Source organism: Hemiscyllium ocellatum, chromosome 5, assembly GCF_020745735.1.
Source record: "Hemiscyllium ocellatum isolate sHemOce1 chromosome 5, sHemOce1.pat.X.cur, whole genome shotgun sequence".
Taxonomy (NCBI): domain Eukaryota; kingdom Metazoa; phylum Chordata; class Chondrichthyes; order Orectolobiformes; family Hemiscylliidae; genus Hemiscyllium; species Hemiscyllium ocellatum.
In genome coordinates, this window is record NC_083405.1 from 25,271,270 (window position 1) to 25,294,527 (window position 23,258).

The following is a 23,258-nucleotide window of genomic DNA, read 5'->3' on the forward strand; positions in this document are numbered from 1 at the left end:
ATGGAAGTGATCTTGAGTTTAGAATGTGCAGTCTCAGGCTCTTTATGGTGAATACATCTTGTCAGTAGTACAAGCTGTTCCTTCTCCGAGTGTCAGTGTGGAGAGAGTGGATACTTGTGAACATGATACCAATCAGGGGGCTGTTTTGTTCTGGATGGTGTCAAGTGTAATTGTTATTGGACCCACACCTATCCAGGAAATAGGGGAGTATTTCATCATATTTCCTGATGTATGCCTTATAACTGGCAAGCAAGCTTTGGGAAAGCAGGAGGGGTGTTACTTAATGCAGCATTCCTAGCTTCTGACCTGCCGTTGTAGCCGTTGTGTTTACGTGACAAGTCCAGTTGAGTTTGTTAATGATTAGCCCCACTATCAACATCCTGGGAGTTATCCGGGAGGGCATTAACATTGTACATCAAGGAGGGGTAATTAGATTGTCTATTATGGGAGATGTCATTGTTCAGCATTTGAGTAATGTGAATGCTGCTTGCCACTTGTCATCCCAAGTTTGGATACTGTCTCAGATCTTCGTGTATTTGAACATAGACTGCTTCGGCATTTGAGGAGTCACAAATGGTGTGGAACACTGCACAATCCATCAATCAATCGGAAAACATCCCCAATCCTGACCTTACGATGGAGAGAAGATCATTGATAAAGAGCTGCAGATCATTTGGGCTAGGACACAACCCTGAGGAACTCCTGCATAGCTAAAAGCAAAAGCTTTTTCGGGTAAAGCATAGCCCAGTTAGATTACTTTGTGGTTTAATTTTACCTGCTAAATTTACTGTATTGTTAATAGATTTGCAGTCCTTGCTTTAAGATACAAACAGGCATCTACAATTGATTATGCAGAGTCTGGGACTGGTTATTTAAAAAGGCTGGTTGGAAATCATCGGTTGTCAATCTTGAGAGTCTTTGAAGGTTTTAATATCAGTTCTGCAATCGGTCTCCATGTTGTAACATACTGCAAGTGCAGGAGGGTGCTCCCTGTCCTTTTCTGGCACAAAAACAGCTTTTCACGCTGTGTGATCTGAATTATCAGACCATTCAAAAATCAATTTGCGAAGTTGATCAACACATCTCCTTCATATGGAAAAATCAGACAACCATATAATAGGAATCAGGTGGGCATGTAGCAAAAATTTTAAAATAATCTTTTTCAAATTCACAATATTCTTAAGAACCCAAGTTTATATTTATTTAAAGAAGGAATGCATATACTACAGCAGCAAGTATTTTATTAAGCATCAATGACAACAGCTATCAAATATGTCTGATTTTAAGCAATGTCTCCACATTTAGACATGTACGTGTAAACTGTTGAAAATACTATTGTTACAAGATAAATTAGCCTAAATATAGAGGTTGCAGTAACAAGGACAGAATGATTAGTGAAGAAAAATACTGTTACAAATTATTTTTCAATTGCTTTTGCTGAAATGTCTACTTCCACTCAGTGGGCACAGTAAACATCAAGAACTGTCCTCCAAACTGATGCGACTAACCTGAGAACTAACTGCACAAGCTACAATACTTCAGTACTAATTTTAACATGTCAAAGTTAGTGACCTCAACAATCATTATTTGTTTGTCAGATGCTAATATTATTAAAGCTACTTCAAAAAAGATACATGTAAAAACTTAAAAACAAACTTCACGTTTGCAAATATCTGTAACACTACAAATTTGGTATAAATTGCTATTAGTTTTTCAAACTATCGAATGTTAAATTTGTAATATATTCTTCTTTCAGAAATATAAAATTACTTTTCAATAGAACAGTGTTTAGGCTTAGTGGAATTATACTCCTTTAAAATTAGTCAGAAATTCATATCAATACTCAGCAAATGCAAACATGGACTATTCTGGTAGTTAACCATTAGTGTTTTCAGCTGAAGGTCTTATTAATTCTAGTTTAACTTAGAAATGAAAGATATAGATCAGTGTTCCAGATTTTGAATATGGAACTAATGACACAGGGGATATTGACACCACTAAACTATCAATTCCTTATCATAATTCAACTACAATGTCATGAGGATTAAAATGTTTTTCTTCTTCCTGATAATGTTAGTCTTATTCAATCAAGACTATTTTATTTTGCTTAATTAAACTAACTAACTGATAATACTGATGTTTTGCTGACAACTTTCAATCTCTCCAAGGGAACAATTCCACTGACAATCTGTAATTTCTGACACTACAAACTTCATACATTGTAATTTTCTGCAAGATGGAATATATTGTATAAGCTAATGGAACATGATGTACATCATGTGCCAGCATGATGGGCCAAATGACCTCCTTCTGCACTGTAATAATTCTGAAATTCTGTGATTCATTTTTCCATGACTGGAATTCACAAACTTTCCATCTTGTTCCTTTGCAAAATATTAATCACATTCCAGAAATCTTCACAACTATATTGAACGTAATGAAGTATTAAAGTAATTTTAAAAAAAAAGACTTTAAAACACATTCAAGCCTGAAAATTTGGACTGTTTATGCATCTCTTCTGATCCCACTAAGAATGGCAAATCCCTGCAGAACTATGCAAAGGCACACTGGAAGCATACCAGGTTGATTGCCAGTCACAACATGGATGAATGATTCTTTCTTTTCCAGGCAGATATTTGATAAAGCAAATAGTCGCTGAGTTACATAAAAATGATCCTCTTCTTTTAAGAGCAGCAGGTCTGGATTATCAGCAGGAAGCATTCCATCATCAGGAATGTTGTTAATCTGAAAGCAGGAAATAGACTATGAAAGAGTGGTATAAACCTGTGTGCCTTTGTCCAGGGGACATACTGAAAACACAACTGGCAGTCTGATCTTCTACATCTCAATTTGCATAACACAACAATTATAATCCTTTAACCTCTCTGGACAAAGCATTTCAGATAGCAATGGTCAATTAATGAAAAATCAATAAAAAATAATGAAAAGAGATGTGCATTGTGGCATTGAAGGAAATATCAAGCCACGTTCTCAATGGTTCAACAATAATTTGTATTTATATGGTGTCCCTTAATGTAATATAATAACCCAATCTTCTTCACTGGAGTGTTACAAACCGGAATGCAACGGTAAACCACCAAAGGAGGTAGAAGGTCATGCTTGGGGCCCATGACCAAAGTTTTGGTGAAAGAGGTTGGCTTTAAACAGTGGTTTTAATAGATGGGAAAATGTAGGGAGGTTGAGAAATTTACTGAAGGCATTCAAAACTCTAGGGTCAAGGCAATTGAAGGCACAGCCACAGCTACCAATCACTGCAATTTAAATCAGAGGTGCTTAAGAAATCAGAATCAGAGAGCACAGATATGTTTTGTGGAGCTTGAGGAGATCATAGAAATAAGGAATGGCAAGACTAGAGAGAAAACAAGCAGAGAACTTTAAAGTCAAGGATGTAACCAATGCTTGACCACGAGCCATTGCAGATTAGTGAACATGGGTGAAAGGTTAGATAAGGTCAAGTTTACAGAATGACAAAAGCCGACCAAATGTAGATTAGAATAGTCAAGTAATAAAGATATATTAGAAATTAACTCAAGTTTTAATACCCTCAAAATAAAACTATTGGAATGGCAATGCTTGGATGGGATAATGGTGCCTAGCCTTGGAAGAAGCTAATGGACAGAGGAGGTCAGAGTGTAACTCCAATATCCAAACCAAACAGCAGTTCTACAAAGATGTGCTAGCCTAGGAGAAAATGAGGACTGCTGATGCTGGAGATCAGAGTTGAAGAGTGTGGTGCTGGAAAAGCACAGCCAGTCAGGCAGCATCCAAGGAGCAGGAGAATTGACGTTTTGAGCATACCCTCAGTCAGGATGCCTGCAGAATTATGAAAGTTCACTGTGCATCAGAATAGATGCTGTTTCATCAAATGACACCACGGTTCAACAGCTGATAAAGAATAAAAACAGGAAATGAATATTGTGAATAACTTGTTAACAAGTCCCAAAAACAGCTGCTTAGACATAAAGATGTGATGGTGGAATTGATACAAATAACCAAACTTCTGAGAATTAAATCTGGTAGCAAAAGTGGGCAGTTGCTAGCAGGGAGAAAGCTTGAGGTATGCAAGGATAAAGGTGAAGTAAGAATGATTGCACGCACAGTTTAGCCCTAATCAAAGCTCAACAAGTTAACAAAGGCAAGTGATACTACCAGGTGAGGAATTTCAACCCAAGATTGAAATTGAAAAATTGATGCTTTACAAGGTGTTTTGAAATGATCATTTATCAGACACTAACTATCAACAATTCAACAAAGTATTTATCCTTGGGGAAGAAAGGATATAAAATAAGAAACATTAAGAGAGCTCAGTACAGTAAGAAGTGGAAAATCACTCAACAAGGACTCCAGTAAACACTCCTGGTGGTTTGAGAGGACTTGGGCTCTGAGAAGAGAAGTGAAAGAACAGCACACTGTTGAGTGACCAACCTTTCGATCTAGTCTGGACCAGGGTACAGGTTACTTGACAAGATCATATGTTTTTTTATATAATTACGAAGTCATATCCAGTCGTAAACTCAATGTCCTACAATTTTGATTACATCCAATTTTGACTGAATGGCTAGATAGGGATAACTCTAAGAAATGTATCTGCAAAAATTACAATTATTCCCATTTAGGATACCAGTCTGTACTTTTGAATGCGAGAGAGGAGGGGAGTGAGAGAGGGAGGAGAGCACGAGAAAGAAAGATCTAAAGCAGTTTCAAATCACTGTGTATAAGTTTTGGCGCAGATGCTGATTGAGAAAAACCGTGAAAATAGCTCAGCAAATAGTTAACATTTTGAGTTCAAAAGTGATTCTTTTTCAGTTCCAAAGAATAGTAGTCTTTGGTCTCTATTACTTGCTCCACAAATGCTGCCCGAGCTGACTTTCTCCAATTTCCAGTAACTGCAGGATTTTGCTTTTAACTAAATCTTTCATTGTGCTAAAGGAAGGATTCAGATCAAGAAGATGCCGCTGTTCCACTCTGAATTACACAACTGTACAAGCAGATATAGGGCTGTGAAAGTCAAAGTTCAAGAAATTGAATGTTTGACAGTTGAAAATGAGTAAATAATGTCAATGAAACAAACGGACATCAAGGCATCAAGGCAAGAGTGACTGAATGTCTTATGATGCCCAAGCAAATAATAACCTCATCCAGTCCACACCAGAGTGAAAGGTATTGTAAAACATTAGACAGTCCACTGTAAGCTGTTGATTATTACATGAACTTACCAAATAAAGCAACGTTGGAAGAATTTGAATTTCGCAGCAAATACCCAAAACTGCAAGACTTTCTTCAGACAAAGCTAAACAAATAGAGGCATGTTAGACAGAAAGTAATCCAAATACAGTTTTAACTGTAGCTTTGTAATCAATAACAAAGCTTGGTAAATTTGACAAAATTGAAGATTATTTTAAGGAAATGTTGTTCCCATCAATAAAAGCTTCACTTTAGTAATTATACCATACAAAAATAACTTGATTAAAAAATTGAGGTAATTCTTTGAATTTTCTGCCAAAAGTTTAAACTAATTCTGTCTAAACACAATTCCACGTTCAGCAACTTATAGTCTTTGACCAAAGATTGACTAGTTTTGACAGAAGCCAATAGATAAATTATGATAACTCACTAAGTGAGAATTGTTATTTACGAAGTTATTTATTTGCCTATAAAACCTGTAATTTGCCCAATCCCTCAAATTCCACAAGAAACAGTTAAAAGGAAATTACATTGTTTCTCCAGGAATTCTTCTAATTTCCATTCAGGAAACACGGAGCAATCCCAGACCAATAATCTACAAATAATATCCACGATGTTTTTATTTACTTGTCAATATTTCAGAAATATCCTGAGGCATGAAATGTCTTTCTTACCATCTAAAGCACTAAAAAGGTAGAATGCAGCTGTAAATAGCTCAGATCTTGCAATATCTTTATTTTCTGAAGAGCCACCCTCATTTGGGCAAGTATAACCCAAAATATGTAGCATATCCTTGACATTTTGAGCCTCAGTTGCCTCCAGCTCTTGCAGTCCTATTAGATTTGGATGTTCCTCTGAAGAAAGCTTATCCAACTAAAGAATACCAAACAAAAAAGAAAACATTTCTGGTATAAAGCCAAACACTTTCATTGTTCGAAAGTTGCTTACTCTCATGCCATCTCACCTGGCCAAATGACGGTTAGCATTGTATCAAATGGGCAGACTAGAATTTGCCTTTACAAAGCCTTCACATCCAGCACTTTCAGGGAGAGACTTTACGAAATCGAAGAAAATGACTAACTTAATTATATTCTACAACCCAGAGCACTGCTCATGCAGTTCTCGCTGGTCAGCAAAATATACACACTGGCTCCATTCTTCAGAAATAAACACGTTAAAAATACTTCAGATATTTGCTGTTGTAAGTTATGGTTCTTGGTTAATTTGCAGTCAGTCAATGCGATCTCCTGCCAGTTGTGTTACTTGACAGAGTTCAGGCAGGCCACTAAAGCCTCAAGAGGAGTAGGATGTTGTCACTCAGGATTGATGGCTGATGTCAGTTTTGCAAGAGCTCCACAGAAAGAGGAATGTGCTAAGGAGACAAAACAAGAGAGGACCCATGGTTGGCACAAGAGACCTGGGAAGGAATCAGTTATCCCCTGCTCCTTCTTTGACTGACCAGCAGCCCACAGGAATAAACCTCGTGCGAGGCTCCGGCTTCAGGGCTGTCCTGGCACCCAATAAACTGGAGCAAGGAAGGGATGGGCCTTTAATCGATTGGAGTATCGATTGGAGGACCAGAGACTGTCTGGAAGGGGACCAATGGCATGGCACGGCACACCAATCCACTTGCCTGCTCACCCCCATGAATGGCTCATCATTCTTTTGGATTTTTCTATTTTAGTGAGCTGTGGTTACTCAATCCTAAAATATTATTTCAGGTAAAAGTGTATTAAGCATTAACCTTCCACTTGCAAATGAAGATTTCTCCGCAATATGATTTACCCAATAACTAATATACTTCAATCTTGCCCCTAACTCAGGTTACATCCAACATCTGAAAATTATTATCATTTCCAACCTTCTGTGGTGACTATGGGTTGCAGTTTACCAGTGAGACAGAAAATGGGTTTGGAGGCAAGCATGTGGGCATGCCAGTGCCTAACATAATCCTGCCTTAGAAACAAATTTCCCACAGGCAAAATTTCAAGAGGAGGATAACCTGAAAAAGGCCAGGACCTCAAATAGTCTCTTTAATTCCATTGCACTCCCCGAGTCATGGAAATAACAGACCACAGCCATCCTGTAGACATACTTAACTTCTGCAACAGTGGCCTGCCAGCCGTATTCACAGTTTATTTTAAGCATATTAGAAATCAGAGACCATTTACATCTTGCAGTACCTTTGATGTTCCATGCCTCATGAATATTATCCATTTATCTCATGCAGTGACATAGCCACTCACCCACAGTCTCTGGTCCTCCAATCGATACTCCAGCCTGCAGAGTCCTGAGTGGGACAGTCCTTACCAGGGACCTCCAACATCACGCAGGCAGGAAAGACCCAGACATAGTCTAAGCTGGGATGCGTTAACAGGTCCCCATGTTCAAAGGAAACTTCAGCCCTGGATTTTTGACTACAACACAGTCAAATGGGTACCATGCTTTACCAAAATCTTCAAGGAGTACAATTCAATGAATATTCATCTATATAATTTTAAAAAATTGTCAGGCAGTAAGCACTTAAAAAGAAATGATGGAAAAGTTCCAGCAAGTATGGGAGGAATTTTAGCTCCTTTCAAATCCCAAGAACATTAAAAAAGGAGTTTTGAACAGGCCATTCTGCACCAATAACGGCTGATTTTGTACCTCAACTCCAACTTCCTGCACCATCCCATATTCTGAAACTTCCATTAATACTTAATCTATTTTTGCCTGAAATATATTTTAGGATTGAGTAACCACATTTCACTAGGATAGAAAAATCCAAAAGAAAGTTGAGGCATTCATGGGGGTAAGCAGGCAAGTAGATTAAGGTGCCAAGCCACCCCTGCTCCAATTTATTGGGTGCCAGGACAGCCCTAAAACCAGAAGTTAGCAGGAGGTTTAATCCTGTGGACTGGTGGTCAAAGGAGGACCAGGGGTAAGTGATTCCTTCCCAGGTCTCTTGTGCCAACCAGGGATCCTCTCTTGTTTTGCCTCCTTAGCACATTGCTCTCAATTTGGCCCTCTGGCAACATCTCAAGAGTTATCAGAGACTGGAAGTATCCATGGGTTCTCTTTCTCATGGAGCTCTTGCAAAACTGGTATCAGCCTGTGTGACACCAAGCTGCTAGTGTCCAATTGACTGGGAGCTTAAAGACAGCCTTCAGATTTTATACTAATAAAGGGTATAGGCTCCTTAATTGAAGTGGGGGAACTATTCAGAAGTTTTTACTGTGGTGTAGGGAGCCAGTGCTCAGCATATAATCCAGCCCACAGTAAATTATAGTACATGGTAGCACAGGAGACATCCATTTGGCCCCCCCTAGAATCAAAGAATCTTGCAGTGTGGAAGCAAACCATTCAGCCCATCAAGTCCACACTGACCCTCCAAACTGCATCCCACCCAAACCCACTTTTCCTATGGTATTCCTACATTTCCGGGGATATGCAGGCTAATCCACCTAGCCTGGATACAATGGGCAATTTAGCACAGCCAATCCACCCAACCTGCATGTCTTTGGACTCCTAGCTGTGCTGGCATGGGAAGAGTAATTTACCTACAATCCCACTCCTCTGCTTTTCCCTCACAGACCTGCAAACTTTGCTCTCTTCTGATGATCTCATTCCCTGTCGAAAGCCCCAGCAGAATCTGTCTGCGACATACTCTCAGGCAGTGAATTCTGATCCTAGCTACTTAATGTCATAAATTGAGGTTTTCCTCATTCCACCAAGGCTTCTTTTGCTCATCACCCGAAATCTGCACCCTCTAATTCTTGACCTTTCTACTAATGAGACTTTTTTCCCTATTTATGCTGTCAGATCCCTCGTGATTTTGAATATTTTTGCTGAACCTCAATTGTCCCTTCTCCAAGAGCCTCCAATTTCTTCATCTGAGGTCATTTCCATAAACCTTATCTGTACTCTCTTCAATGTCTTTGGATCCTTCCCAAAGTGTAGTGCCTAGAACTACATACAATACTCCAATGTAGGCTGAAGTGTTTTGTTTTTAAAAAAAACAGATTTGATGTAAGTTCTTTGCACTATTATAAATGTGTTATGCTTCCATAACCGCGCTCACAACATGTCCTACGTCTTTCAATGATTTATGCAGAAATATTCCAAATTTCCTCTGCTCCTGCAACCTCTTTAAAATGTTTGCTTCATTGTTTCTCCATATTATTCCTGTTGCAATAAGTCACCTCAGACTTTTGTGCATTAAATTTTAACTGGCACATGTTGGCAATTCCACAAATCTACATTCTTTCAGAAGTTTAACACTACAATTCTTAGAGTTAACAATTGTTCCAAGTTATGGCATTTATGTCAGAAATGCAGGGATATACTTGGGAATGCTTCTTGAAAATCCAAAGTACCCTTCATCCATTGGATCCCCCTTATTCATCTTAGTAGTTACATCATCAAAAAATTTGAACAGCAAAGTGAACTGGAAGGATAGTAATGGCATCTTTGACATGTGGATGGAAAGCGTGGGCATGCAAAACCAAAAATTTAAAAAAGAAACATAAAGTGATACACTTTTGCAGGGGGGATGAGAAAGGCAATAAAGTAGCAATCCCTTTGCATGAGAAGGGCGCCTGGGTTTTCTACACATAAATCATTAAAGCTGACAGGGCAGGTTGAGAAATTACAGTCGGTTCTGCTATAATATGGGAGTTCCATTCTCGTGCAATCCAGTGTTATACGAAAATCGCGTTATAACAGCACCATTTAAGAGCGGAATCGCATTATAACCAATACCCACTTTAAAACTTGGTGCTTTAGAACAGTGTCTCCAATTTGTCAATTGTGTTAACAAAACACACATTATAGCAGAGCGACCCGAAATTAATAACACAAATTTCAACTGCATGCAAATTATGGTCAACCTTTACAAAATATTGGTTAAGCCTCAATTAGAGTGCTGTGTGCAAGTCTGGTTGCTGTACTTTTGAAACAATGTAAAGACATAGGAGAGGGTACAGACAAAATTTACAGTAATGATTTGGGCATAAGGGGCTTCAGTAACTGGGTAAGCTGGAGATGTTCTCTTTGGAGAAGAGAAGGTTTAGAGGAAATTTATTTGAGGTGCTCGAAATCATGAAAGGTTTATATAGAGTAGGTGGAAAGAATTCTTCCCATTGGTAGAAGGGTTAAAAACTAGAGGATCCTAATTTAAAGAGACTGGCAAAATAAAGGGGTGATAAGAGGAAAGTGTTTTTTTTTTACATAGTGATGGATTATGATCTGGAATACACTTACCTGAGAGTGGCTTTCAAAAGGATAATTACACATTTGCAGAGCTATAGGAAAGAAGATGGGATATTGGGGTAAGGGAAGTTGCTTTCATATAGAAGTGATGTGGAAAGCAATGAGCTGGAGTGGCCTCCAGCTCTGCTGCAACCATTTCATGTTTATGAGTCTAGGTTCATGAAAATGAGCTACACTATTTTTCTTTCAGAAAAATATCAACTTTGTTCAAACATGTGATGATTTTTTTTTATAATTTTAAGAAGTGTTGAGGAAATCTTTCTTTGTCGTCCTTTTTAAATGCCCGGTGATCCCATAATAGATTCTACCATTTTATCTCCCCCAAATGTTCGACTAAGTTCCGCCTTTTCTTTTAATACCAAGTAGTGGGATTGTGTTTGCTACCTTCCAACATCCTTGGGAAGGTTTCCAGAATCCAAAGATTTCTGGAAGATTAACCCCACGACAAACCCTGGTTGTGGGTCATCACAGGCAAGGCATTTGATCACATTTCACACTATTAGTTTCCCCAGTACTTTCTATTTATTGTCATTAGCTTCTACTGATTAGAGAAGACCAAACCTTCAATAAGTAGTCTAACATCCTTATATATAAATTAGTGGTACAGTAATGTAGTGACACCAAGGACCTGCTTCTTCATGCCTGTTTTGAGATTGTCTGTTCTTCAGAGTTATCGAGATTGAACAATAAGAATGAATATTACGCTAGACCACTGTCTTGCACATTATGTTGAGGGGACTGTCCACATGTTGATCTCATGCTTGACCAGTATACAATGACAGTAAAATTGCTATAGACTACCTCATTATAGTGGGGGGGGGGGGGGGGGGGGGGGGGGAAAGAGAGAGACAGAGAGACAGACACAGCGAGACAGACATCGAGACAGACAGCGTGAGAGAACTCACATTCTTGGCATTGCAAACCAGCCATCTCACCAACTCCTCAACGATAGTAAATTCTACCTCTGCTAGATGACCCTGACTCTATATTGCTGCAGTGTTGATGCGCCTCACTAATTAAGCCGCTCACAACACAGATTCTAGGGAATAATCAACATCTTACATTGATGAAATTCATTCATCCTATTTATAATCAAAGGTTGCTTCACTGGATATCACTATTTCATTAAAAGTGACAACAGTGCTGGTCAGTCTAATTTCATGATAATTTCCTGAGAAGACTGAAATTCCTCAATACTACATTACTCTAAACACTAGACTGTATGAAAGCCATGCTGGGTTGGAGAAATGAGAAAATAAGGGGATAGGTTTTCATTCCCTTCAATGTATTTATTTGGAATGGTCATAGGCTCATTCTGTTTATCTTCAGGTCTGAGAATGGATGAGTCTTTGACAATTGAAAATGAAACAATAAATGCTACCCCGTTGCTGGCTCCTTCAATACCTGGGGTCTTATGAACTAGTTCTGACATTGCATCTCGTAGTATGGAAAGAAATGGGGGGGGGGGGGGGGGGAAATCATCTAATTTGAAAGACCAATACATGAACAAAAACAAAACAAACTTTACTTCCATCACTGACGAACAATTTTAGTGTTAGTTATTTCTTAGATATGCTTCTGGGTCATGTTCCACTATTTCAAACTATAGACTAAAATGATTACTGTATTTCACTGCAGATAAGGATGCCAGTCACCCAAAATATTATACTTACAACATTTTCAAGAAGGGTAATCACGTCTTCGTGGTACAAGAACTCACAGTAATATTTAAATAATTGCTGACATTTGTCCTCCGACAGTTCACAGAATGGCTGCAGCTGTTGCTGAGCCTCTTCAATAGCTGTGAAGATATGGATGTCACTATCATCGTCAATGTTAAATCAATTTGCATCAATATTTAGATTCCATTCATAATTACTAAACTTGTCTAGAAAACACTTAATATCAATAGTGAAATCCAGTACCACCATTTCTTTGAACATATTTACCAAACTTATTGTTAAACGAATAACTGCATAGGCTTCCCAAAGATCAGTCATTAATCTCCAGTTTTCATAATCAGACTACTTGAAATTTATTCGCAGGAATTCTAAGCAAAAACAAATGACCTTCTCAATCAAATGGCATAAAGCATAAACGGGCAATAGAACACAAATTCGTATTTTCAATGAAATAAATTTGATGTTTAGCAAATGGACATGATTCACATTACACCAGGAAAGTGCTATCCAAGATCTTTAGAATTTTAAATGCTTAGTTAAACTCTAACTCTTGGTTATCACACTACTCCATTCCATCTAAGTTCTCACTATTTTATAACTAAAGGTAAAGTAACCACAGGCTTACCAGATGATAGGGCAATTCCCTCATCAGAGAGAGGGAGGACTGATAATGATTTAACCGGAGGTCACCATACCTCACTGAATTGCAAACCGGTCATCCAGCAAATTATACTAACTGACCCCCATTGTATAGCTACCTGGGAAAGCAACTATTAAAGCAGGAGATAATGTATAAATTAACTGCATATACAGTTGATTTCAATGAGATTTGTTAACAAACATTAATACCTGAATTAGGGTTTACACCATTGTTCAAGAATCCATCAATTGGATTGGTTTGTTGAATTAAAAAGGTAGACCAAGTAAAGTTTAAAACTCAATTTCAACTTGAAAGTACAGTTACTGATCCATTTTTGAGAGAATCTTCACTTCACCTCATATCAGTGAGAACAACCATCCTGGAAATGCCAGAGCTAATCAACACTATCATGGAGATAGAATTCCTAACTTATCCTGGCCAGGACAGGCTAGGTTTGTGTCTGCATGAGTTTAGAAGAGTAAGAGGCAACTTGATTTAAACACAAGATTCTGAGGAGAGTTTACACATTAGATGCAGACAATATGTCTCCTGTTCTGGAGGAATCCAGATCTAGAAGTCACACTGTCAAAATCAGGGGTTGTTCATTTAAAATAGAAGGATTGAGTTTTCTTTCTTTTTATAGCGGCATGATTCTTCTGGGACTCAATTCCTGAAAATACAGTGGAAGCAGAGTCTTGAATATTTGATTGCAGAGATTGTATAGATTCTTGGTAAATGAGGGAATTAAAAAGGTAGTTGGAAGTGTGGATTTGAGATTACAATTAGATCAATCATGATCATACTAAAATAGCTAAATGACCTACTCCTGTTCCTGATTCAAATGTATATTTTTAAATACCAAAGGTGAAGTCAGGAAGTTATTTCCAAACCGCACCACCAACATTTGGAATGTTTTCACAGTTTGTGGTCTCTGTAATACAGATAAAAATCCACAATATGGAAGTCTTTTTTTTTAACCATCTGGAATCCAATTCGTCTTTCAGTCAGATAATGCGCTATTAATACCTATGTTGCCCAGGAAACTACCAGAAACCAGCTAGTTACTCACATCAGTAAATATTATTTTCAGTCATAAGCAAATTTTCTGTATAAGCTGACATTATCCTCCCAGAAAAAAAAGCTAATCGTTTATTGTTCCACATTAGATTTGAAAGTTATATAATAGTGTAGCACACCATACGTGGATTAATTGCATGCATATCACAAGTAGTAATAGGGGATTTACAACATTGCTATAGTTATCAATAGGAAGAAATTATGGTGGCTGGTTGGGAGGTTAATGCTGGTGTGTCGCCCTCTGAAACTGGCTTCTATGCTACCCTTGAGTATTTGAATCAGGGGTTGGCCACTCAGCCCCTTGAGCCTGCTCCACACCATTTAATGTGACCATGGCTAATCTGATTGAAAGCTCAAATCCACATTCCCACCTATCCCAATTATCTTTCAACCCCTGGCTTAACTATGCTAGAATCTTCTTGTTCAGATGCTTTTGGTATTTTCTTTAGTGTGGAATGTTCTGTTTCATTTAGTGGGATCTTGTTCTAAACCGGTAGTGCCCATATCTCTGAGCAAGGAGGCGTGGGTTCAAGTTCCAACTACTCCAGAGATGTATGATAACATCTACAGCTTTAGTGGATCTAGCTATTACAGAAAATATAATTTAAGCACCAAGAATACTTGAATTAATCCAAGAGAAAAAAATGATCAGTGCTTTGGGTATGATTATAGGTACAGTATTATTTTGCCAATATCTACTCAAAGCACCAAGACCCTGGAAATGATACAAGCTCTGTAAATGTCCAAGAAAGTGGATGAAGATATTGCCTGATCAGCTGTGTTTTTCCACCTTCATACTCTTCAACATATTGCTAAATGGAGATGAGAGTTTGAAGCTTTTCATTTTACACTCAGAACAATAATGCAGAAACAAATCTGAAATAAAAAGATACCACCGAAGAGTTGGTTGGATCATTATTGGCATGGAGATGCAGCAAGGACAGTTAACTGTCAATTTTTCTTCTCCGATCAGGCAGATGGATTCTGATTAGTCAGAGACTGTTGCTATTGGCTGCCTCCATGCACATTCTTTTTTTCAAAGGTGCAGTATATGCACTAATTACATTTGCCCACATGAAAAAAGGGTTCTGAGTACTTACATATGTGAGCTTCAAGCTCGTGCAAATGTATCACACTGTGATCTTGGCTGATTATCTAAAATGCTGAAAATGTGTTGCTGGAACAGCGCAGCAAGTCAGGTAGCATCTAAGGAGCAGGAGAATCGACGTTTTGGGCATGAGCCCTTCTTCAGGAATTTCGGGCTCATACCCGAAACGTTGATTCTCCTGCTCCTTGGATGCTGCCTGACCTGCTGTGCTTTTCCAGCAACAGGTTTTCAGCTCCAATCTCCAGCATCTGCAGTCCTCACTTTCTCCTAGATGATTATCCAAAATGGTTTTCTGGTGTAACTGTTAGCACAATCCAGATTATTAAATAAATGATTTATGACAACAGGATCACATCTAAAGGGTACAATACATTTAAGGTTTACAAGCATGAGTTACTTGAGCTGCCAGCTGTGAATGGTCGACAGAAGATATTACTTGATAGGGCCCACCAGCTGTTAGAATGCACAGCCCACACACCTCTTCTCACTCCATATAATTCCATTTCTTCAGGTCTATTTCTTACATTCTCGTTCTGATGACTGCAAAAGGAAAAGCTTCAACTTAAGGTCTCCTTTCAGCAAGATTTAAGCTCTGTACTACCAAAGATGAAGATAATTTGTTCAGATTCATTATTGTACTAATCAAAAGGAGTTTTGTTTGTATAAGAGAGAGAGTGAGAATGTCAGCGTCTCCTTTAATTACTAAATAGTATTTGTACATCAACAGTCTGTGGAACTGCCTAGATAAAAATGTTTTCTTGATTGACCAAGTAGCAAAGGGAGATAAAATTAAAAACTATATAAATATACTACTTGCCTCAGAGTTGGCAAAGATTAAAAAAAACTGGTCACTATTGGGAATTGTAGTTTCATGTAAAATAAGTGGAATAAAAGTTTCATGGAATTGTCATCTTAGTGAGATACCTATTCTATTCAAAAACACAAATGAGAACAAAACAAACCAGTTACTTTTAGGAAGTCAACTGATCTGCAGTTTACTCAGTCAGGACATTCCTGAAGAAGAACTTATGCTCGAAACATCGACTGTCCTGCTCATCGGATACTGCCTGACTGGCTGCGATTTTCCAGCACCACACTTTTTGCCCATGAGTTCCAGCTTCTGCAGTCTTCATTTTCTCCTAGGACATTATGCTAGTCCCCTTAACAAAATCTGATGATTGTCAGAGGATTGAGTAAGTAATAATGGCATCAGATAGCAAGTTAAAAAGTACTGAAGGATGTGGCATGTCCGACTGTAAGGATTACATTGTCTCACAACCTTAACTTTCAGATCCTTGGCAAAACCGAAACTAAAAACTGATATCTTCGTTTTCCGGTCTGCAGACTGGATGGCTAATCTCATTCAGTAATATTAAATAAGGGTTAGTATAAATGAAAATCACAAAAGAAGAGGGAGTGGACATGTGACACTAACAAAGACATCTGACTTGATAATGGCAAGTTCAGAAACAAATCTGAAAATATGAAGGTGATCACAAATACTGCAGCTGAAAGTTGCTTAAGCACTGAAGTCTGAAACCTGAAAATAATTTCAAATCACAGATATGAAAAGGTTTGGGGGAAGTTATGAAATCAGTAGTGGGAAACAGTAGAGGAAAGAGGTACGGTAGAAGTGAAGAAGAGGATTGATGAAAGCGGAGTGGTGAACATAGGCTATATGGACTTCAGTAAAGCATTCAACAAGGTCCCAAGTGGCAGACTTGTTAACAAGGTTACATTACATGGAGTACAGAAAGAACTAGCCATCTGGATACCGAACTGGTTCGAAGGTAGGAGACAGAGGGTGGTGATGGAAGGGTGCTTTTCAGGCTAGAGATCTGTCACCAGTGATGTGCCGTAAGGATCTGTGCTGGCTACACTGTTTTTTGCCAGTAATATAAATGCTTTGGATGTTAATATAGGAGGTAAGGTTAATAAATTCACAGATAATACCAAAATTGGTGACATAGTGGACATCAAAGGTGAGGAACGGCAGATGGAGTTTAATGTAGTAAGTTTGAAGTGCTGCATTTTGGAAAGGCAAATCAGGGCAGGACTTATACTTTTAATGGTAAGGTCCAAGGGAGTCAATTACGTTGCTGTGGATCTGGAATCAAATGTAGGCCAGACCAGAAGAACAGCAGATTTCCATCCTTAAAAGGCATTAGTGAAACAGATAGCTATGACAATTGACATAGTTGTTACTAGACTAGCTTTTTACTCCAGAAAGTTATCAAATTCAAATTTCACCATTTACAGTGGCCGGATTCAAAACTCTGTCGCCAGAACATTAACATGGAGTCTGGATTACTCATTCAGTAATGTTGTGACTTCATCACCATCTTCCAAACCAATAAAACCATATTGATTGCATTCAATCCTGCCTAGTTGAAATAACAAATTGTGCTAAATTACAAACTCAACACCTTAGAAGATTCACTACTATCCCAAAAGAGTACTAAAATGGATACAGAATTTGACATCAATGGCCAAAAACTCTGGAGTAAAACACATGATTAGACAAATATTTCAAATTGCTGTGATGTTCATTTACCTGGTTTTAAAACACTTAGCGAAGTTTCACTTGGGACATTCATCATACACTGCTGATGTTTATGTTCTCCATCAACACACGTTAAAGAAGTGCACACTGAAAATTCTTTTTTATTTTTGCCTAGTAGGACTTTATCAAATCCTCCACTTTTTTCAGAAAGTAGGCAGAGCTCTGGTATTTAAAAAAGTGAAAATATCAGTAACTTTTTCAGAACTGTATGTCAGAACCATGTTAGCTAAAATTATATTATAAATGGTGAAAGAGTCAACTAACAGTAATGGAAATGATTTAAAATCAGAGAAGACAATAAGAATATATTGAATATTTGTCAATTACATTCTGATTTTGGAGATTAGTTGAATCTTTCAAGTTAACTGAAGACAGACAAACACGTGTATAATTTCACCCCTTATCCTATCACCTGTTCAATTAAATTTTGTTTGCATCCTTACTCAGTCTTCACAAAATTTCTATTTTGAAAAAGAAAGTAAATCTCTCAACCATGATGTTCCATTGAGCAGCAGAGACAGTAAATTCTTGGGCTGGGGATGGTCAGTGCCTGTCACTTGCATGGTTTGAATGTTACTTGCAACTTGCCAGTTCAAGCCGGAATGTTGAGTATGGTGATGGAAGGCTATTTTCTGGACTGGAGGCCTGTTACAAGTGGTGTTCCACGATGATTATTGCTGGGTCCACTCTTGTTTGTCATTTATATAAATGATTGAGTTGAGAATGTAGGAAGTATGGTTAGCAAGTTTGCAGATGACACTAAAATTGGTGGTATAGTGGAGGTTATTTAAGATTAAAGAGATTGTGATCATTTGGATTAAGGGACTGAGGAGTGGCAGATGGAGTTAAATTTGGATATTTAGTGACGTATTGCATTTTGGCAAAACAAATTAGGGCAGACGTTATACAATTAAAAGCAGAGCCTTGGGTAATGTTGTAGAACAGGGACCTAGGGATACAGGTACATAATTCTTTGAAGTTTGCATCACATGTAGTGGTTAAAAAGGCACTTAGCACACTTGCCTTCATTGCTCAGACCTTTGAGTATAGAGTTGGGAAGTCATGATGTGGAAATACAGGACGTTGGTGAGGCTTCTTCTGGTCCAGATCTGGTCACCCTGTTATAGGAAGGATATTATCAAGCAGGAGAGAGTTCAGAAGAGATTTACCAGGATATTGCTGGGTATGGAAGTTCTAAGTTAAAATGAAAGGCTGGACAGACTGGGACTTTTTTTCAGGGGAGTATTGAAGATTGAGGGGTAACATTATAGAGGTTTCTAAAATAATGATGGGTATAGATAAGGTGAATGGCAGGTGTCTTTTCCCTATGGTAGGGAATTTTAAGAAGAGAGGGCATATTTTGAAGGTGAGAGGAGAAAAACTTAAAAAGGACATGGGGACAACTTTTTCCTTAAAAAAAAGAGTGGTTTACATATGGAATGAATTGCCAGAAGAAGTGGTGTATGCGGATACAGTTACAATGTTTAAAAGACATTTGGTTAAGTGCATGAATAAGAAAGGTTTTGAGGAATATGGGTGAAGCACAGGCAGGTAGGACTGATTTAGTTTGGGAACTTGGTCGACATCGACTGATTGGAACGAAGGGTTTGTTTCTGTACTGTATGACTGCATAACTAACTTTTCTTAAAACACATCTCACATTCTGACACTATTCTGAAAACATTAAATATGCAAAGGGGTATTAAAATAATATTGGGTATTACATTAGTATTAGAGATCAATATTGGAGAATTTTGCAGCACCAAAACAAGCCATTTGCCATTACATTTTGCAGTATTTTACACCTCACCTAGTTCTACTCCAGATCCCTGCTTGCTCCTTATATTCATCAATGTTTTCTTTGTCAAGAAACCACTCAATTCCTTTTTAAAAGATCTTATGAAACTGGTTCAAACAGTTTTATCTGGATCTTTTCCAATCAAAACCCTTATTTCCCACGAGTATTTATCAGAAGAAGAATTGTATAAGGTAGAGCAGGTGACTGAGGTGTCAGTGGGGGAGCACTTTGGGGCCAGCGACCATAATTCCATTCGTTTTAAAATAGTGATGGAAAAGGATAGACCAGATCTAAAAAGTTGAAGTTCTAAATTGGAGAAAGGCCAATTTTGACGGTATTAGGCAAGAACTTTCGAAAGCTGATTGGAGGCACACGTTTGCAGGTAAAAGGGACGGCTGGAAAATGGGAAGCCTTCAGAAATGAGATAACAAGAGTCCAGAGAAAATATATTCCTGTCAGGGTGAAAGGGAAGGCTGGTAGGTATAGGGAATGCTGGATGACTAAAGAAATTGAGGGTTTGGTTAAGAAAAAGAAGGAAGCATATGTTAGTTACAGACAGGATAGATCCATTGAATCCTTAAAAGAGTATAAAGGAAGTAGGAGTACACTTAAGAGGGAAATCAGGAGGGCAAAACGGGGACATGTGATAGCTTTGGCAAATACAATTAAGGAGAATCCCAAAGGGTTTTTACAAACTTATTAAGGACAAAAGGGTAACTAGGGAGCGAATAGCGCCTCTCAAAGATCAGCAAGGCGGCCTTTGCGTGGAGCCACAGAAAATGGGGGAGATACTGAATGAATATTTTGCATCAGTATTTACTGTGGAAAAGGATATGAAAGATATAGACTGTAGGGAAAATAGATGGTGACATCTTGCAAAACGTCCAGATTACAGAGGAGGATGTGCTGGATGTCTTGAAACAGTAAAAGGTGGATAAATCCCCAGGATCTGATCAGGTGTACCCGAGAACTCTGTGGGAAGCTAGAGAAGGGATTGCTTGGCCTCTTGCTGAGGTACTTGTATCATCAATAGTCACAGGTGAGGTGCTGGCAGACTGGAGGTTGGCAAATGTGGTGTCACTGTTTTAGAAGGGTGGTAAAGACAAGCCAGGGAACTATAGGCCGGTGAGCCTGACCTCAGTGATAGGCAAGTTGTTGGAGGGATTCCTGAAGGACAGGATGTACATATATTTGGAAAGGCAAGGACTGATTAGGGATGGTCAACATGGCTTTGTGCGTGGGAAATCATGTCTCAAACTTGATTGAGTGTTTTGAAGAAGTAACAAAGACGATTGATGAAGGCAGAGCAGTAGACGTGAACTATATGGACTTCGGTAAGGCGTTCGACAAGGTTCCCCATGAGAGACTGATTAGCAAGGTTAGATCTCATGGAATACAGGGAGAACTTGGCATTTGGATACAGAAGTGGCTGAAAGATAGAAGACAGAGGATGGTGGTGGTGGAAGGTTGTTTTTCAGACTGGAGGCCTGTGACAGTGGAGTGCCACAAGGATCAGTGCTAGGTCCTCTACTTTTTGTCATTTACATAAATGATTTGGATGCGAGCATGAGAGGTACAGTTAGTAAGTTTGCAGATGACACCAAAATTGGAAGTGTAGTGGATAGCGAAGAGGGTTACCTCCAATTACAACAGGATCTGGACCAGATGAGCCAATGGGCTGAGGAGTGGCAGATGGAGTTTAATTCAGATAAATGCGAGGTGTGGCATTTTGGGAAAGCAAATCTTAGCTGGACTTATACACTTAATGATAAAGGTCCTAGGGAGTGTTGCTGAACAAAGAGACCTTGGAGTGTAGGTTCATAGCTCCTTGAAAGTGGAGTCGCAGGTAGATAGGATAGTGAAGGTAATGTTTGGTATGCTTTCCTTTATTGGTCAGAGTATGGAGTGCAGGAGGTCATGTTGCGGCTGTACAGGACATTGGTTAGGCCACTGTTGGAATATTGCGTGCAATTCTGGTCTCCTTCCTATTGGAAAGATGTTGTGAAATTTGAAAGGGTTCAGAAAAGGTTTACAAGGATGTTGCCAGGGTTGGAGGATTTGAGCTACAGGGAGAGGCTGAACAGGCTGTGGCAGTTTTGCTTGGAATGTCAAAGACTGAGGGGTGACCTTTATAGAGGTTTACAAAGTTATGAGGGGCATGGATAGGATAAATAGACAAAGTCTTTTCTCTGGGGTTGGGGAGTTCAGAACTAGAGGGCATAGGCTTAGGGTGAGAGGAGAAAGATATAAAAGAGGCCTAAGGGGCAACATTTTCACACAGAGAATGGTATATGTATGGAATGAGCTGCCAGAGGATGTGGTGGAGGCTGGTACAATTGCAACATTTAAAAGGCATTTGGATGGGTATATGAATAGGAAGGGTTTGGAGTGATATGGGCTGGGTGCTGGCAGGTGGGACTAGATTGGGTTGTGGTATCTTGTCCGCACGGATGGGTTGGACCGAAGGGTTTCCATGCTGTACATCTCTATGACTTTGACTCTAATTCACGTTTTCTCTGTTACTTCATTGACAGAAGCAAACACTTCTACCTTATCACAAGTATACTTTCTAACATCAGAAATTGGAAGCTCAATTGGCTGACTGAACTAGCAGCATATTCACCAGATCCACGATTATATTACTTGGCTTAATTGTAATGATCAATGCATACCAAACTGTCCATGCTGGTTTATAAAAAGCTCAGTGACACCGTATGCAATAACCGTTCGAGGTGGGATCTCCAGCACAACCTCTGTATCTTTGGATATAGTACCATCATCATTTGCTGAAACCTACAAAACACAAGCAGCTCAGAAATCTGTTCCAATTCACAAAGAAACATTTTTCAACAGGATAACATTTAAAACCATTATTGCTACTCATGACCAATAAATCTGTAAACTAGTTTTTTTAAAAATACGTTTTGGAGCCTTGCTTTCACTTTTATGCCAAACCTCCTTTTACAGATTAATGTTTGGAGCAAAGATATAATTTTATATCTGCTGGTAACACTCTCTGATCTCAACTAACCAGGCCCCTCTGAGGTCTCCTCATGGCTACATGGGATCAGCTTCAACTTTGTTGTGTGCTACATTGGAAAGGTGTTTGGCTGAGGGCAGCAATATGGCTCAACAATTTCCCTCATTGGATTTAGAGCATTGGCGGAAGGAGAGAAGAGGAGAAAACATCTTTCCTCCTATCTAGTGAATCTATATGAGAAAAGGACATAAAACGTGATGACACTTCAGGTGTGGAAGCCAAACATGGATTTGCATTATTGATGCATAAAGGACGGATGCAAAGTGCGGGGGCAGAAGGCAGGGAGAATCTGCGGAACCACAGTTAAAATGAAAACTTTCAGAGTGCAGTGGTGTTGATCAGAAGGGAAGAACAGCTGGAAGCAACACCTAACACATTCCCATCTCCACTGCTTCATGCCTTTCATGATTTTGCCCATATCCCTGTCAAGGGACCAAACAGTATACAGCAACTTGGTATGATCTCAATAGAGACAAGAAGCAGGCATTTACTAAAAGTATGAAATCACAAGTTACACTGATTTAAAATAAAGGAAGAGAGTTTTATTACACAGAAACCAGAGAATGTGAATCTTACCTATGTTAAAATATTGAAAGCACATAAAATGCAGTTACTTATAAGCTAATGATTGCTGCGCCCCTTGCTGAGATATTTGTATCATCGATAGTCACAGCTGAGGTGCCAGAAGACTGGAGGTTGGCTAACGTGGTACCATTATTTAAGAAAGATGGTAAGGACAAGCCAGGAAACTATCGACTGGTGAGCCTGACGTCAGTGATGAGCAAGTTGTTGAGGGAATCCTGAGGGACAGGATGTACATGTATTTGGAGAGGCAAGGACTGATTAGGGATAGTCAACATGGCTTTGTGCATAGGAAATCATGTCTCACAAA

General features: G+C 38.8%; 1 protein-coding gene across 2 annotated transcripts in view; it reads right to left on the reverse strand.

Annotated features, from left to right (window-relative positions):
* Nucleotides 1-1,216: 1,216 nt before the first annotated feature.
* gsdmeb (gasdermin Eb) overlaps nucleotides 1,217-23,258 on the reverse strand; it is a 46,776-nt gene continuing 24,734 nt past the window's right edge. For both annotated transcript variants that reach the window (XM_060825343.1, XM_060825344.1), the window contains exons 5-10: nucleotides 21,999-22,119; nucleotides 17,520-17,690; nucleotides 12,132-12,259; nucleotides 5,880-6,078; nucleotides 5,238-5,311; nucleotides 1,217-2,745 (exon numbers count right to left, since the gene is read on the reverse strand). In XM_060825343.1, coding sequence (XP_060681326.1) covers nucleotides 2,506-2,745; nucleotides 5,238-5,311; nucleotides 5,880-6,078; nucleotides 12,132-12,259; nucleotides 17,520-17,690; nucleotides 21,999-22,119 — 933 coding nt within the window. In that variant the 3' untranslated portion in view covers nucleotides 1,217-2,505. The remainder of the gene's footprint in view (nucleotides 2,746-5,237; nucleotides 5,312-5,879; nucleotides 6,079-12,131; nucleotides 12,260-17,519; nucleotides 17,691-21,998; nucleotides 22,120-23,258) is intronic.